Genomic DNA, 16,517 nt, shown 5'->3' with positions numbered 1-16,517 from the left:
TCAGCAAACCATGCTTGTTATATAAGAGGCAAATAATGTGATCAGGCTTGCTGACTTGGTTGACACTTGTCATCTTGTCCCGTTTGCTCATGCCTTTTGTCACTGGATTGTCTGGTCCAGAATCAATCATTTACTTGAAGCTGTGTCTCTTTCTACTTTTAACAATTCACATTTAAAGAAAAATATTATATACATTTTCACATTTACTACCACACAAACATTCAACTATGTCTGTAATTTCTAGTCTACATAATTCACTATTTAACTGACATTAGGTGTTAGCTTAGTATGTGTAATATTTAGGTTTTGGCCACAGAAGAAGTCTTTACGTTCTTCAAACTTCTATTATGGATGACTAGAAATCTTGATGTTTTCAAATGATTCTTTGTATGTATCAGCATCTCTACTGATGAAACCTGTGAAGATCTAGGTTAGAATCGATCTTCAGTAACCCATGCTTGTCGTAAGAGGCGACTAACGGGATCGGGTGGTCAGGCTCGCTGACTTGGTTAACACATATCATCATATCCCGATAGCGTTGGATCGATGCCCTACTATTTCAGGTGAAAGATATCTATATGTTTACGCTGCTGTGGCATCATGTGTGAAGATGTACATTTCTTGTTCCAGTTGTCCATATGATTATGTGAAGATCTATGATGGATACACAAACGATGCCCCTGTAATAGGCACATTCTGTGGCAACTATGACAACACAACTATCCTGTTCTCATCTGGAGAAGCATTGCACATAGAGTTTCTTACAAGTCAGGGGAGGGTGTTGTTCGATAAGCAGCCTCTTGAAAACAGTGGTGATTTCACAGTACCAAGAAAAGGATTTAACATAACATATAAATTCAGTGATCAGATTGTGAAGTTAGGTAAGTATACCAAAGTAGAACTGTGTATATACATCTGCCATAATGTACAGAATTTGTACATATAATCTGTAGGAGGTAAACTTGGCTATACACTGTAATATCGGAGTCCCTGGGGTAAACTGTGTGTCAGTATTGGTCCATATGCACCTGTGATTCCTGTAATAGGCAATTGAATGGATTGGGGTTTGGGGGTCAGACTTGGTTGATTGCATGTTATTGTACCCTAACATCATCCTGGCTCACTACGTCAATCACTGGATTGTTTGGTTGGTTAATGACATACCTCCATCAAATGGCTGGCATACTGCTGATTGTATGGTGCTAACCAACATGTAATCAGTATGAGAGTTAGTGTTTGTTACCACTCATCACTTACTCATAGCAGACCGCCTCTGTGGTGTAGTGGTTAGAGCGTCCGCCCGGAGAGCGGAAGGTCGCGGGTTCGATCCCCGACAGCGTCATACCAAAAGACGTTAAAATATGGTACTTGTTGGTCCCTGCCTGGCACTCGGTATTAATGGGTCGGCTTGGAGTCAGTATCTGTGTCTGATTGGGGTATTCATGCTTCACTGGGGCATTGTATCTCAGTGGGCTAGCACTATAAAACCAGCTTAAGTCTGGGCTAGTACAAGCAGCCGCACATACACATACACACGCATGCACGTCGTCATATGAGCAAAATATTCTCAAGCATGACGTTAAAATCAATTTCAACTCACCTCATCTACTCATAGCAAATTGAATAAGACAGGATTAATGTTTTTAATGTTATTCTTGTTCATTACTTTGTCAAGTATGACAATTTTCTATATTTGCCAAATTGCAGAAGAAAACACATTTCTATTTCAGACTTTATACTCCCTGATGCGGAACACTTAATAGGAACAGGTATGTGGCAGTGTGTTGATGGTGCAACATGGAAGGGATTCTGAGTTCGAACCCTGTACTGCATGCTTGGTGTAATTACCTCTACAGTGTGGAGCTCGAACCTGTTCCTAGAGTCATCTTAGTTCCAGGATTGTCGTTGGTCTATGTTAAAGTATGAGAGTTGTGACTGTCTAAGCACAACAGTTGTTTTATGGAACTGGGTGGGGTAACATGGCTGATTGTGTGTCATCATGACCTGACAGCATAAGATGTTGATCATGCTATTAACCTTTGGTTTATGTAACCAAGACACAATCATCTGCAGACTGTATTATGGCTGGAAAATGCTGACTGTAGTACTGATATACACTGAACATAATTTTAGAAAACGTTTATTTAATAAATCATGATACAAGTTTTTAGACTTACAAATTGTGGATAGTTCCTTTTTAAGAATATTGATATTTCATTGGTAGATTGACCATCACCTATTATCTAAAATGTATTTCTATGTTAAGTTATCACAAAAGCCAAGAATTTCAGTTTTGTATGGGCTGATATGCTCAAAATATCACAGCTGACAGGGACTGGCCCTGAAAGCAGATATAAGATACCACAGATGTAGACGAAGCTCATGAGTGCTGGAATGTATTTTTCAATAACAATGTTTGGTGATTGTGAAAAGATAGTGTTTTGTCTTATAGAAATATCTGAAAAGGATGAGAAATTAACTATGCTTGTTTCATCATTTCTCCCCCTCTCTGTGTATGAGAAAATACTGTTACATTGGTATGGATAGTCTCTCTGACCAAGAACGTTATATACAAGTCTAGTATCAGAATGTGAAAGATTCTTCGTTCTGTGAGATATGTTATTCATCAATGTTTAAAAGTAATTTGGCAGTTTCTTCCATTCCAAAGACAATATGTAAGTTGCTGTTGTGATTTCATTCACATGGTTTTTATTTCATTGCAGAATGTGACCAACGAATAATGAGTAAGCAAGAGACCAATGGCACAATAAAGTCCCCTAATTACCCCGTCTCCTTTCCACAAAACATCACCTGTCGGTACTACCTGGATGGCCTCATGGACAGACAGCATCTGGAGAAAGCAAGGATAATATTCTTTGATTTCGACATTCCAGGGAATATGCCTTAGTAAGTTGATGAAATGGATGCCACATTCTTTAACTGGAGCCTGGACTTGATGAGTGGGAAAGACATAAGTGATACAGTCTCTTGTCTCTTTATCCTGTATCTCTGTTGTGTATTATATACAGATTGTGGCAGACGAACGTTACCAGAAAAAAACAAATGATAACAATTTGATGACGGTTTACGTTCGGATTAAATATCTTCTCTGAATTATTTTAATTACATCTGTCATTAATGTAAACAATATGGGGCAATATGAACGTCGCATTTCTACTACCAACGTAAGTTTAGATCAGTACATCCAGATGAAGCTGAGTAGTCAAGCGACATTCCACGATTGCATTGTGGGAATGTAAACATTGCGAATGTTACCGTGTCACTGAAAACTTGTGAGTCGAAATTGACACATTTTAACCGTCATAAAACATAAACGTAATGTTTCCACCAGTGATGTTAGCTGCGTGAAGCAACTGCAAACCAAGAAACAGGATGCAAAGGAGTAGATTACTGTAGGAGGTCGTACGAGGCGATGACAACTGACATGCATCATGACGTCGCTTACATTGTGACGTAATGTAAAATGGTTCGATTATGAGGGGGCACACTAGAATGGCGCAGTGACAGGATAATGTCATTCAATTGTTACGTCATCAAAAAACTATACCTTTATTGTCTGATAATGTATTTTTTTGTGGATTGTTCTAACAGCTAGGCATCTTAGAATAGTGGGATATACAGTCATCCCTTCACGCCTACCGCGATAGCACCAATTTCACATATTTCTCAGCAATCACGAACAGATTACAGCCTTGTCATCCATTGACCCCAAGACCCGCGTTATTGACTCATTGAAGTCATATTTGACAATTAATTGCCAACATTTTGTTTTGCAATCAATGTGGCACGTACCACGCAGGAAGTCAGCGGTGACTTGTCAAACTGTCTCCTACGTAAAATGTATCCAGCCAGGTAACCCAAAGTGCTTAGCAATGCTCATTATTATGTTAAATATGGTGGTGATGTCAGGTTTGCCAGGAACAGACTGTGGGATATGTCTGGATTACTGGTGGTGATGTCAAACAGTTGTCATCATGGTACACAGTAGAGACATGTGGGACACAGCTGGAAAGTAGTGACTGTAAATCACTCTCAGTACACTTATAATTCAACCAGTTGTTCTAATGACAATACACTGGACTGTAAATAATGTTTCAGTTGTGCACTGGGCTACGTTGGTCTCAATGAGGACAGTCGCCTCAAGGATGGAACTGTGAAGGAGAAATTCTGTGGGACACTGAGACCGCCACCTCTAACAAGTCAAGGTCCTCGTCTGGTCCTGACCCTCGACACTCGAGGGGCGGTCCAAGGCGGGCGCTTCATGGCCAAGTACAAGTTTATTACAGGTAAGCAATATCGTGGTGGAAGACACCTACATGACAAAACTTTCTATAGACAACCAAATCCATGTGCATGGTCATCTGTGTTAGTCCAGGCGTAGACTGGAATGATTGAACATGTTTGGAATATCTCTGGCTGTTTGAATGGGAGTGCTTAGGGTCAGATTTGGTCAATATATATTTTTTTGATACCTAATACTTAACATTGGAGGATTGAATAAAGTTGAATCAGGTTTGTACAAGTTTGTAATGACTGAAATTTCAGGTCATGAAAACAATTCATTGAAGATTTGGTTTGTTTTACAAAATAGAAATAAGAAAATATAGAAACTTGGAAATGTGATGTTGCCTGTTCAATGCCCATTCAGTGTTCATGGCAAATGTCAAACAGTCAACTCTTGTTTTGGTGCAATTAAAGGGTCCAAATTGTGTATTTACACAGATGACTTCCTTCTGAGTAATCCAACGTTTTATCCCCAACAACCTGTCATTGATCATATGAATGGCTGAAGTAAATACATTTTAGCCTTCTTGAAAACATAGCCAAAATTTGCAGCTCTTCAGTTGATCATTTGTAAGTTAAATTCTTGTTCATAATTTGTATACTTGATAGGCTGATCAGTCAGCCCTGCAGTGAGAACCAGTAATCCATCAAAGTGTCTCCAGGATGTGAATCAAGGACCAGTAAATACATTAATGGTTAGCCAGTAGTCTGGAATGATTCTATATTGTACCACGGCCAGTGTATAACTTCTTTAAGCATTAAAAGCTGGTATGATGAAAACGAACAAATTTTATGGATTGACAATTTTTTTATTGCCATAGATGTGACGTTTCAGTGTAGATGCTAACACTGTTATCAATCCATAAAGTTTGTTCCTCTTCTTGACCAGAGTATAGTTTTCCATTGCTCTGTCCTGATGATCAGGTGCACCAAACAAGAGTTGACTGTAGACTTCTCTACTTTCAGTGTAATTAACACTTAGTTGTCATCTTCAGAATAATTTCTTCTTTTTATTCCAGATTATTCAATCCCAGGGACCCAGATCTCAGAGGGTCAGTCTACACTCTTGTACAATTCTGCAGCTCTAGATAACAAATACAAACCCTCCATCTTTAATCAATCCTCAAGTGTTGTGTATGTGATACTGAGAGTTTGACATGGAGGCACACATTCCCTCCCATAATTCACAATTCCATTTAAAAAGTGGTCATATACAATATTTGGGATTACACTTTCTCAGCAGTGTACCGATTCTAATACTTTGGGGGAATGAGTCCCATCTGGGATTTGAACCCACACTTTCAGAGAGAAGCACCTAATCACCAGCACACAATGTCAGTGATATAACCAACTCAACCTCCATGGTTTCCAAATGTCCCGGATTTGACTCAGCTCAAGAAGTACTATAATTTTCACTTTACTGGGAAGTGTAATACCAAATGTGACATGTTACAACACAACATCTTGCTCTAATCACTACATAAACTATTTCAAACATGTTCAATCACTGAAATTAGATACCTTTGTGCCATGGATAAACACTAGTTTTACACAAGTTTTTCTCAGCTTTAAAGCCAACACCACATATTTTGGTCAGGTGTAACAACTGACGTCTCAACATTTTGTGTATTTACAGTAGTTGTCATCTTCAGGGTAATGTTTTCTGTTTATTCCAGATTATGCAATCCCGGGGACTCCGATCTCAGAAGGCCAGTGCAAGTTCTTGTATGATGACACCAGTGGGCAGTCTGGGACGTTCAATACGCCTCGTCATCCAGGCAACTACCCTACTGATCTCACCTGTGAATACATCTTCCGACCCGGTCATGATGTCATTGTTCTCATATCATTCGACTCATTTGATCTAGATGCAAGACAACCAAATCAGATGGGGTGTGTACTCTTTCTAATCATGTCGGTTTTCTTCCCCCCTGACTGAAAGTCAAGTTTCCATATATCTGTTTGTTGTCATTCAATAACATCTCAGAAACCACTACAACAATGAATGGGAAACTTCACGTATTTGTGACACCCGACAATCTGGTTTTCAATATGGCCCCCATGGTATCCATATTCATTTTAGACTTGTGTAGTTTTTAGTCTGGTTCAGCGTATAGCGTGAGGTGAGGTGAGGTGAAATTGGGTTTAACGTCGTGCTTGAGAATATTTCGCTCATATCACGGCGTGCATGCGTGTGTATGTGTATGTGCGGCTGCTTGTTCTAGCCCAGACTTAAGCTGGTTTTATAGTGCTAGCTCACTGAGATACCATGCCGCAGTGAAGCATGAATACCCCACTCAGACACAGTATACTGACTCCGAGCCGACCAGTCCTGGTTGTACCCTATAATGCCGAGCGCCAGGCAGGGACCAACAAGTACTCAGCGTATAGCACACTTTGCTTTGACTTTGATTTGATCTTTGTATTTCAACAGTACTGAAGGCTGAAGCTTTGTATCACCATTAGCCACACTCAACCAGTGTCATTTAAATTGTCATGAAATCTGGTGGTTGTAGTTGTTGAGTTCACTATATATGTTCTTATTTTTAATGCATGTATTTACCAATTGATATTTTTACAATTCCACAAAATTCTCTGAAAATGAATTCCCCCTCACTGTAATCTCCGACGAAACACCCGAACCAGTGCAGAAACCTCCCATCCTTGTACCCACCAATTCTGAATCTGGAAGTGATCAAGGAGTCTAGATCTGATACTCTGTAGGTCAGCCATAAAAACCATCTTTATGGCTAATGGTTTTGTAGAAAATGCAATGAAATATGGTATTTGTTTTATCATTTGTTGTATTCAACACATAAGTTACGTTCCATTCCGTTCCGTATTTTTCCAGTATTAAAAAATGTTGACAATTCTTTGAAACTGCATTGTTTGTTCTTAAAATTGACAGACTTAGGGAGCTGAACGTAGCACACAAGTTTGTCCAGATTATGACTTCATATTTTCCATTAAAGTGTACTGCTGTCTCAATGTTTCCAGCAACTTGTGTTTAGCTGCTGTGTTTCTGTCTTATTATCTGTTGAACAATTTAAACTGCTTACTACATACCCACGTAAACTAAGTGCCATGTTACTTTTTTATACATTTTATTTACTTGGTTTGCAAATTATTTTCCAAAATTGTCAGCTCTATTTTCTTAAGAGGTCTCACAAACAAAATGGTCTTTCAAGTGAAATAAAAACAGAAGTGAAAATATCTCCAGGGTCTGTTTTCTTAAGTGATCTTTGAAACAAAATCGTCTTTCAAGTGAAATAAAAACAGGAAAAGTGAAAACACATTTTTTGAATGTTAAGTCAAAGGGTTACTTCCAAGAATTTGAAAACAATTTATATGAATTACTGGATTGGTGAAGGGAAGAAAATCTGATTTGGGGATGATAGGGTGAAAGTGTTGTTCGTTCCATGCAATATTGATCTGTTTAAATCTTCCTGTCAATACTGTGTTATGTATTGATCTTACACTGCCATATAACAGCTGAAAAAGGTTAACGGGCTTGGGGGACTTTGTTCCGTATTATGGGTTGATGGTCTGTAAACCAAATAAGTAAAATATGCATAAGTATTGAAAGTTGACTCGAATAGGTCACAATGAGAATTGTCAAAGAAATTGAGATTTTGGCATCTCAGCTATGGTGGTTCAGTTATTATTTACTGCAGATATACTGTTGTTTTTCTTCTGACAAGATTTACCTAATTTTCTGTAAGGTTAATGCAATAATACTGAGTTTGAATAGAAATGCAATTCTGTTTTTCATGTCGTTTAAATGCTTACAAGAGGTTTGTTTGATTTTGACTTTTCCAATTGAATTTATGCATACAGAACCAGAAAAACAAACAAGCATGTGGTCATGGATGCAAGATGCATGGATGGTCATTTCAGATTCCTATTATATCAATTTGTGAAGCATCAAGTTGTACTAAATTACTAACTCCACTGTGTGGATCCATAGCTCCTAGCATAGGTACACAACTCTGTTTATCAATTTAGTCAATTTAGCAGTAAACAAATGATGTATTAAGAATACTGGCAAATAAATGTTATCGCCTGATGCCACAACCTTCAGTTCCTCTGTTGATACATTGCAGGTGCCTGGGCAGGGACTACCTGGAGATTCTTGAAGAGGGACATACGAAAAATAATTTCTCACTTGTAGAGAGGCACTGTGGTGAAATAGCTCCCGGCCCTTATACATCATCAAGGGTCGTGAAGATTGTCTTCCATTCCAACAAGTCCATTACCAAGATGGGCTTCAAGGCCAGATACTACTTCCAGACAAAGGATGAGATATATGGAAGTAGGTTTATGTGTGGAACTGAATGTTAGATGAATACATCACAGTTAGATAGTTTCTGTCAGCGAATGATTGGAGTTTCAAGTGTTTATTTTTTCACTGCTTATCAGCCTTCAGCTGAAACTCATAACCTTGACACTTGTAGTAGGTCATTGCATGATGGGTCTGTGCTTCAAGGGTCAGGTGATTAGCCTGTGTAATTGTGTTTATGGTATTGTTAGGTATTGTAGGATGTTTGAATCATTTCTCCTGGGCTAGCAAATGGATTTTTTGGTCCAGCCAGCCAAACTATCAAATGTCAGCTCAATCATCTACCATACAGTCAAGAAGGACTTCTGGTGGTTTCTACTGGTGAGTGTTGTCTTCTGTTACCTGTCTATCATCCTGTTTCAGAATGTGGAGAACATGTAATCAACAGTCAGGGTTCCGGAGGAATAATAAAAAGTCCTGACTATCCCCGAAAATACAAGTCAAGGACATTTTGCCAGTGGACTATCAGAGCCAGTAAACCTACCAATAAAATACTTATAGAAACAGCCACCTTCCAGTTAGAAGGAATGATGAAACGTAAGTATACCTGAATTCTTCTCTCATTTTAAGCTTGTCATTACTCAGGAAGATATAGGTTAGAATTGATCTTCAGCAAGCCATGTTTGTTGTAAGAGGCGACTATTATGATGGGTGGTCAGGCTCGCTCACTTGGTTGACAAATGTCATCATATCTCAATTGCATAGATTGATCCTCATGCTGTTGATCACAGGATTGTCTGGTCCTGACTCGATTATTTACACCATATAGCTGGAATATAACTAAACTCATTCACTCACTCACTCACTCATCATGATATTGATATGCACTGCAGTAAGTGCATGACATTCATGAATTCATCAGAATTGATTAATTGAAATATGGCATATACGATAATCAAAGGAACTTTGATAGTCATGTTTCAAATCTGCACTTTATGTGAACTTTGGAATGCAAATATTCCAGAAATGCTACAGAGCCTGGTGGCTCCTTATCTGTTGAAACATAAGTCTGCTTTCACATGATGTTATATTTGCTGATAGGTTAAACTGTTCAGATTTTATAGACATTTGGAGTGTACTCATGTACAGATGTATATTGTGAATGTACACATTGTGTATCCATTGAGTCTGACACACCTTTCACCATAATCTCACTCACGTATGATCCTGTTTCTTTGCCCTCAATAAGTTCAGTTAGAAAATCAATCTACATGGATTGAAGCTTGCTCCTTGATAGCAAATGAAGAAATTTGACGCTATGTTTCAGAAACAGGCTGCCAGAATTCTGTGATGAGAATATACGGTGATGTCAACTCCGCGCAGCCTGTCGAAGTGTTGTGTGGCTCAATGAACTCGAAAATAGCTTTCCTTTCTACAGGAGACACGTTCAGAATAACGTAAGCGTTTACTTCACATTGCTGATTTAAGGATCAGTAAGGATGATCCAGGTTTGATGGCACAGTTAACTGCAGCATCATGATTTCAGAATCATTGCTTATCCCTGTCATTGACAGAGTAGTGTCCCTTGGTTTTGAACATGATCAGCTGATATGCATAAAAACCCAAGTTTCTCTGATTTTGATCCATGATTTGTCAGTGTAAAGGTTGTCATGGTTACATGATGTACCATTTGGGGTTTCTGTATTTTGAGCCTTGAGATGGCTGAAATGTTCAAGGTTATGCTTAAGACCTTGTATAGGATTTTGCAGTTTTTGGTTTTACAACATCATTGCTATATATTATTTCATTCAGTTCTATTTGATTATGAATAATGGTATTTATATTGTCATTAGTATGATTATGTATTGTTGTTTATTACCATTTATAGGAAAAAGCAAGTTCATAAAAATCGTACATGCGGCAGTGCAAATATTAAAGTCACCCTACCACGAATGTAACAGCTGAAGGTTGTTGATGTTGTTGAGAATTGCTGTTTCATAAGACAGCCGTTTTGATCAGTGCATTTCTCTATAGGAATAATGACCGCCTCCGTGGTGTAGTGGTTAGAGCGTCTGCCCGGAGAGCGGAAGGTTGCGGGTTCGATCCCCGACTGCGTCATACCAAAAGACGTTAAAATATGGTACTTGTTGGTCCCTGCCTGGCGCTCGGCATTAATGGGTACAACAAGGACTGCTTCCTGCGGCATGGTATCTCAGTGGGCTAGCACTATAAAACCAGCTTCAGTCTGGGCTAGTACAAGCAACCGCACATACACATACACATGCATTCACGTCATCATATGAGCGAAATATTCTCAAGCACGACGTAAAACCCAATTTCACCTCACCTCTACAGGAATAATGGGTAAAACTGTTCAATTCCTGTGTCTCACTGTTTTAATGAAACTTGTGTAAGAGTTCATACATTACCCTCACTCTGACACTCATTGAATGACACACATTCTTGTATAAGAATCTCTATTTATGATAGCAATATTTCATTTACACAACGTTCACCTGGACTTAACCTGTTCCAGATTTGTGACATCATTTCGGTCACTTGGTGGTAAAGGATTCAAGTTATCATGGACAGAAGTCAGTGAAGATGGTAGGTGTTAACATCAAGTGTTTGTGAAGACAATATTAATTTGTCAAGTTGTAGGTTAAAGTGTCATGTCCCAGATCAGTCAGTTGTTAATAGATGCAACAAACATTATGCAGAATTCACTGTAATGGGCTTTGGTCTAAATTTGGGCATTTCAGCCAAGCAATTAGATCTTCATGAACTAAAGATGTAACAATACTTATGTAAAGATATAATTATCTATATTGTGAAAGAAAACTGAATTCTTGATTTGGGTTTTTGTTTAGTAGAGATGATAAGTTAAACGTTCTTGCAAATCTTGTTTTCTGTCCAATCTGGTATAGGGCTCACTGAAGCATATATAACACAATCAGAACAACTGTATGTACATGTACCAGCAATATGAGGGTGGAACAGTCGTGCAGTACTAATATTTTTTGTTTTAAATATCCTTAGCAATGCTTCTTAAAATGATTAACTGTCTGAACATGCCATCTTATCAAAGCTGTCTCATGTTTTTCAAATGACTAAAGAAGACAGGTAATGAAATGGAGATCCAGTAAATGAGCTCTTCCATCAGAAACTATAAAATCCAACTTTCATAGTTAAATGTGACCTTTTGCACACTGGACAACACATATTTACCCAATCAGCACTCCCTCACACTTAAACTGTATCCCCACTCCTCCTTACAAGATACATAAGGATATGTATATAGTCAAGCAACCCCATAATTTTCAGACGTTACGGAACGTGAAGTACCATTTGCAACATGGTATCTGGGCTCATTTTGTTGGATGTGTTTGAGTGAAGTTTCCATGTATATTTTCATGTGCAAACGCATTGGGTTCCAATCTAATTACCTACGAAGAAATCAACATGTACATATGGGGTTGCTTAAGTTTTTATGATCAGTATATTATATTTATACAATGCTGACTTTATGTGTTCAGATATCAAGTTTTGAAATATTCTGTTTCAGAGACCTGCTTTGGTTTTAAGTGTGCTAAAAACAACTACTGCATATCATCTGAACTGAAATGCAATGATTTACCTAACTGTGGCCGAAGTGATGAATCGGATGAGACAGCTGAATGTAAGTTGAAAGGAGTTGTCTCCCTTCCACCAAGAACTGAGGCTGAAGGGGTCGTTGTCGGCACGGGTACTACAGATGTGTACCCCAGGTACGTTTCTGTATACAGATATGTACCCTAGCCAAAAACTGAATACAGAAACGTACCCTTGGACGATTCCATTCTGCATTGTGGAGTTTTCTTGATCGGAACTGTCATACTGTTGTATTAGATGCATTTGATTGCGTTAAATAAGAGCATACATAGTAACGAATATTTCACGGTGCACAACGTACACCACTCGCAATCAACTGAACTGGAACAATTACATACGCTTTTGGTTTGGGGTTGCAGAATATGGACTCGTCCGTCATTTAGGGTACCGGGTATGCTTCTGTAGTTTGTCTTTGTTTAGGGTATATGTCTGTATACATAAACGTACCTGGGGTACATATCTGTAGTACCTGTGCCGACAACGACCCCTTCAGCAGAACTGAGTATCTTATTGCAACCTAGTTATGGGAGTCCATTACATGAATACATGGGCCAGAGTAGCAGTAGCCATCATGGTAGAGTCACATGATAGTTGGTTTGGTAACCACACCTAGATGTATATTGAGTCAGAGGTGCTATTTGTACACAACTTAGAAAGGATTGAATGGTCAGTATTATGTATGTAGCTGACATTCAGTTGAAGATACAATTTTGCACATGTAAACGTTTATGCCAGGATCTGATCATTTGACGCATTTTGCGAGCTCCATTCTGGATGGATTCATGACGACTAACTAGACACACAGTGCACTGAATGTTGGATCGGCACTTGTATTAATACTGTATCATGTGCTTCAGTAAGATGCAGAGGTAAATTAGATCTAACATAGGACGTCAAATATAACAGTTGATACACTATTTTGTATCAGTATTGTACCAAGATTGAAGAACTCAGGGGACTAGACCTGAAATGCACTGTGTCCATTCAATAATAGAATGAAGTGTTTGGAGCAAATAATGCAGAGACAATACAACCTTGATGTAGGTGTGATGTTACCAATCTCTTCTTTAGGGGAACTGAAAATGCTTTTTGATTATGATGAAAAGAAAGTAAGAAATGCTAAGATATTGTGCAGTAGGTTTGATTCCTTTGTTGATAAATTTTAATTGTAAACACCAGAAACCAATCAATCTCTTTGACCCACATAAGCAGATTCCAGTATCTGTCATGAAACACTGGTAATAAAACTAAATGAATGTATCACTACAGAAAGGAAATATGGTGCTTTTCTGCTGGGTAAATGGCCAGTTATAAAGCCTTTCCATACCCATATACACCTAAATCTGACCGCGGGAATGATGTATGGATTTCACCATTTGTTTTGGAAAAACATGTTTTCGTGAATGAGAATACGACCATTTGGTTGTTTTTTTAACATTTCTGAGAAGACCCATGTTCTTAGTCAACTGTTATATAAGCTTTGCCTTTGATATTTTTAATAGTTGAAACATTACAACTGCACATATGTGATATTATTTAGTGACAAAATATTATTGTATGTATTGTAACTTAAAGTAGGGTGTCATTTTTGAGCAGTGTTTGCTTTGCCTCTGCCAGTTTGTGTTCCTGTACATGGAGTAATGTTGTTCTGCACAGGGTATAGTTGATGCTCACCTTTTCTTCTTTGTTTCAGCTCGTTATGCATATTATGTTGTTCAGCTCAGAATATTATGTTTTGTTTAATTTGGGGATGAAAATAGAAGTGCACTATCAGATCATGTTGGTAAAAAATATATTTCATAATACATAATTTAACTTATCAAACAGTGTATGGTGATAGGGAACATCTGATTTCCTAGGTGTCCTCTCCTTAAAGCGCTCGCTCATCACAGTGAAGACCTGGGTTCGATTCCCCATATGGGTACAATGTGTGAAGCGCATTTCTGGTGTCCCCCGTCGTGATATTGCTGGAATATTGCTAAAAGCGACGTAAACCTAAACTCACTCACTCACTCATTGAGGACATCTAATAGCAGTGTCATTGACCTGGAAGTAGGTTTGAAAGTATCTGTCTAATATTTTACTGTATGCCAATGGTAACTGTTAATGGTTTAATATTTATCATGACACTGATATGAATGTGGAAACTATTGAGAAAGATACCGCCATTATTTTCCAGACTGATCAATCTTCTAACTGTTCTGTTGTATGCCCAAAACACTTGGTAGGATAGAAAGGGTACCAATAGGTTGGTAGGGGAGTAGTATTTTAATGCACATTGGGTTATAAAGTCTAACCTTCAGTTCCTTGGCCAGTGCCAACTGCGTTATATCTTTGATTGGGTGTTATTTGTCAAACTGTTTAAAGAAAGAAACAAAGATATGTGTAATACAGTTTAGAATTTAGACACCGGTTGTGCACAGCATCAATATTAGTAGAACTAACAGGATACTTCCATTTGCAGTTATTGAAACTGATGGGCACTTGTATTTTCCTATCCAATTTGTATTATTTTGTTTTCCTTTCTTCCATGGATATAGGCGGAGCACCATCAATGTTGAGTTTCCACGTCATCATTGTGTTCAGTGTGACATGTCACTCCTTTTTTCTCACACATTTTATTTTACATTGAGGTAGGTGGAACAGGCATACTGTTTCCCACTGTGGCGCTGACTGGCAGCAGCACCACCCAACATGGCCGCTGTGTTTGTATTGGCATAGGAACACTGAAATCTGGACTCAGAGAAATAAACCTTTAAGGAGTCAATTTTTTATGGAGATTAGTTAATGTGACCTTGGAGTATACAAGAGTAATACTAGATCCTAGAAAGGTGGTTCTGGAATTCTGTCACAGTTTAAACCTTTGTAAACAATAAGTAAAACGTCGAAGTAAATTTGATGTCTTAATGAACTGATTTTGTAATATTTATTGACCGTTCTTATTCATTAACACCAAAACTTTATGTGAATCACAGTTTGTCTGAATAATATATTTTTTCTTGTGGACGAGAGATATAGAGATATATAAACTATTGGTAACTTGATGTAAATCAGAAACAGTTTGAATATATAATGTACTTTTTGAGTCTATGAGTAAGCCAATCTTCAGATAAGAGATATTTTGGTATTATTCTTCAAGCTAACAATACATTACATTCCATTCAGTCTTGAACAAATAATTAATCAGCAGTCAACATCATATCTATATTGACTTTTTAACAAATAACAGTTATGACAAATATATCTTTTGTAATCAGTTACCTCATCATATATTCTATATGTGATATATCTCATTTATCACATACAGTGCAATACAGTAAAATGTCATTGATAGTGTGACACACAGTGAATTAGTACCAGATGTGCCAGATGGTACTTCAGTACTACATGCAATCCGTTATGCAAGACAAACTCATGCCGCTAGTTGGGTGCCGGCAGCCATGGCAGTCAGCGTTGCGGTGCAGGGAATCAAAGTATGCGTCCGAGTTAGTGTGTATATGTGCATGCTGATCCACCAATGCATTTTGTTTTCCATTAATCAGGCACGGTATATATATTGAACCGTGACGGGGCCCATGGTATGTAATCTTATCTCTATCTGCCCTGCTCTCCCTCCTGTTCAAATCCTTCAAAACTCTCTGAAATAAACAATGAATAATTTGACAATTGTTGAAAAATTACATGGAATGTAAATTTAGATGCTTTGCGAGGGCTTAATTCATGTGTATGTTGAGGACTGGACAGGTTAAGTTAGAGTTTTGTGGGCACTGAAGTCGTGTGCCTATAGTTATCACAGATGTCCTGTGACCGTGCAACAATGACAGTCAGCACAGCAAATGATGGTATATTACTCGGTAAACAAGAAGCAGGTAGAAACACAAGTTTTTCTCTTAAAACATAAAAGAAAGGGAGCCAATAACCACCTGACCATGATTAAATTAAGTGAAGCTACATGGCGCCCCCCTCATGCCATGACAGTCTGTGGTGTTATTTCTCTGCATACTTGATACAATGGAAACCAGCTGTAAATGTAGTATATATTATAGAAAGAATGAAATTTAATTATTTGAAAGAATGTTTCCTATGTCTTATGCAAGTTAAACCTGAACAGGGGCGGTGGGGTAGCCTAATGGTTAAAGCGTTGGCTCGTCACGCCGAAAACCCGGTTTCAAATCCCCACATGGGTACAATGTGTGAAGCCCATATCTTGTGTCCCCCGCCGTGATGTTGCTGGAATATTGCTAAAAGCGGCGTAAAACCAAACTCAGTCAGTTAAACCTGA

The 16,517-nt window shown here is 38.2% G+C and overlaps 1 protein-coding gene across 1 annotated transcript in view; it reads left to right on the top strand.

Moving 5' to 3' along the window:
* The window catches only part of LOC124263156 (dorsal-ventral patterning tolloid-like protein 1), a 226,656-nt gene that overhangs the window by 203,985 nt on the left and 6,154 nt on the right, over window positions 1-16,517 (top strand). Inside the window, 11 exon segments of the mRNA XM_046697723.1 lie at window positions 631-881; window positions 1,731-1,769; window positions 2,724-2,907; window positions 4,120-4,307; window positions 5,325-5,357; window positions 5,982-6,198; window positions 8,409-8,617; window positions 9,008-9,181; window positions 9,912-10,041; window positions 11,121-11,191; window positions 12,150-12,263. Coding sequence (XP_046553679.1) covers window positions 631-881; window positions 1,731-1,769; window positions 2,724-2,907; window positions 4,120-4,307; window positions 5,325-5,357; window positions 5,982-6,198; window positions 8,409-8,617; window positions 9,008-9,181; window positions 9,912-10,041; window positions 11,121-11,191; window positions 12,150-12,263 — 1,610 coding nt within the window.

This window comes from Haliotis rubra, unplaced genomic scaffold (genome assembly GCF_003918875.1).
Source record: "Haliotis rubra isolate DU_JTF1 unplaced genomic scaffold, ASM391887v1 Scf87, whole genome shotgun sequence".
In the NCBI taxonomy this organism is placed as follows: domain Eukaryota; kingdom Metazoa; phylum Mollusca; class Gastropoda; order Lepetellida; family Haliotidae; genus Haliotis; species Haliotis rubra.
The sequence above is the reverse complement of the archived record's forward strand: the minus strand, read 5'-3'. Positions and strand labels throughout refer to the sequence as shown.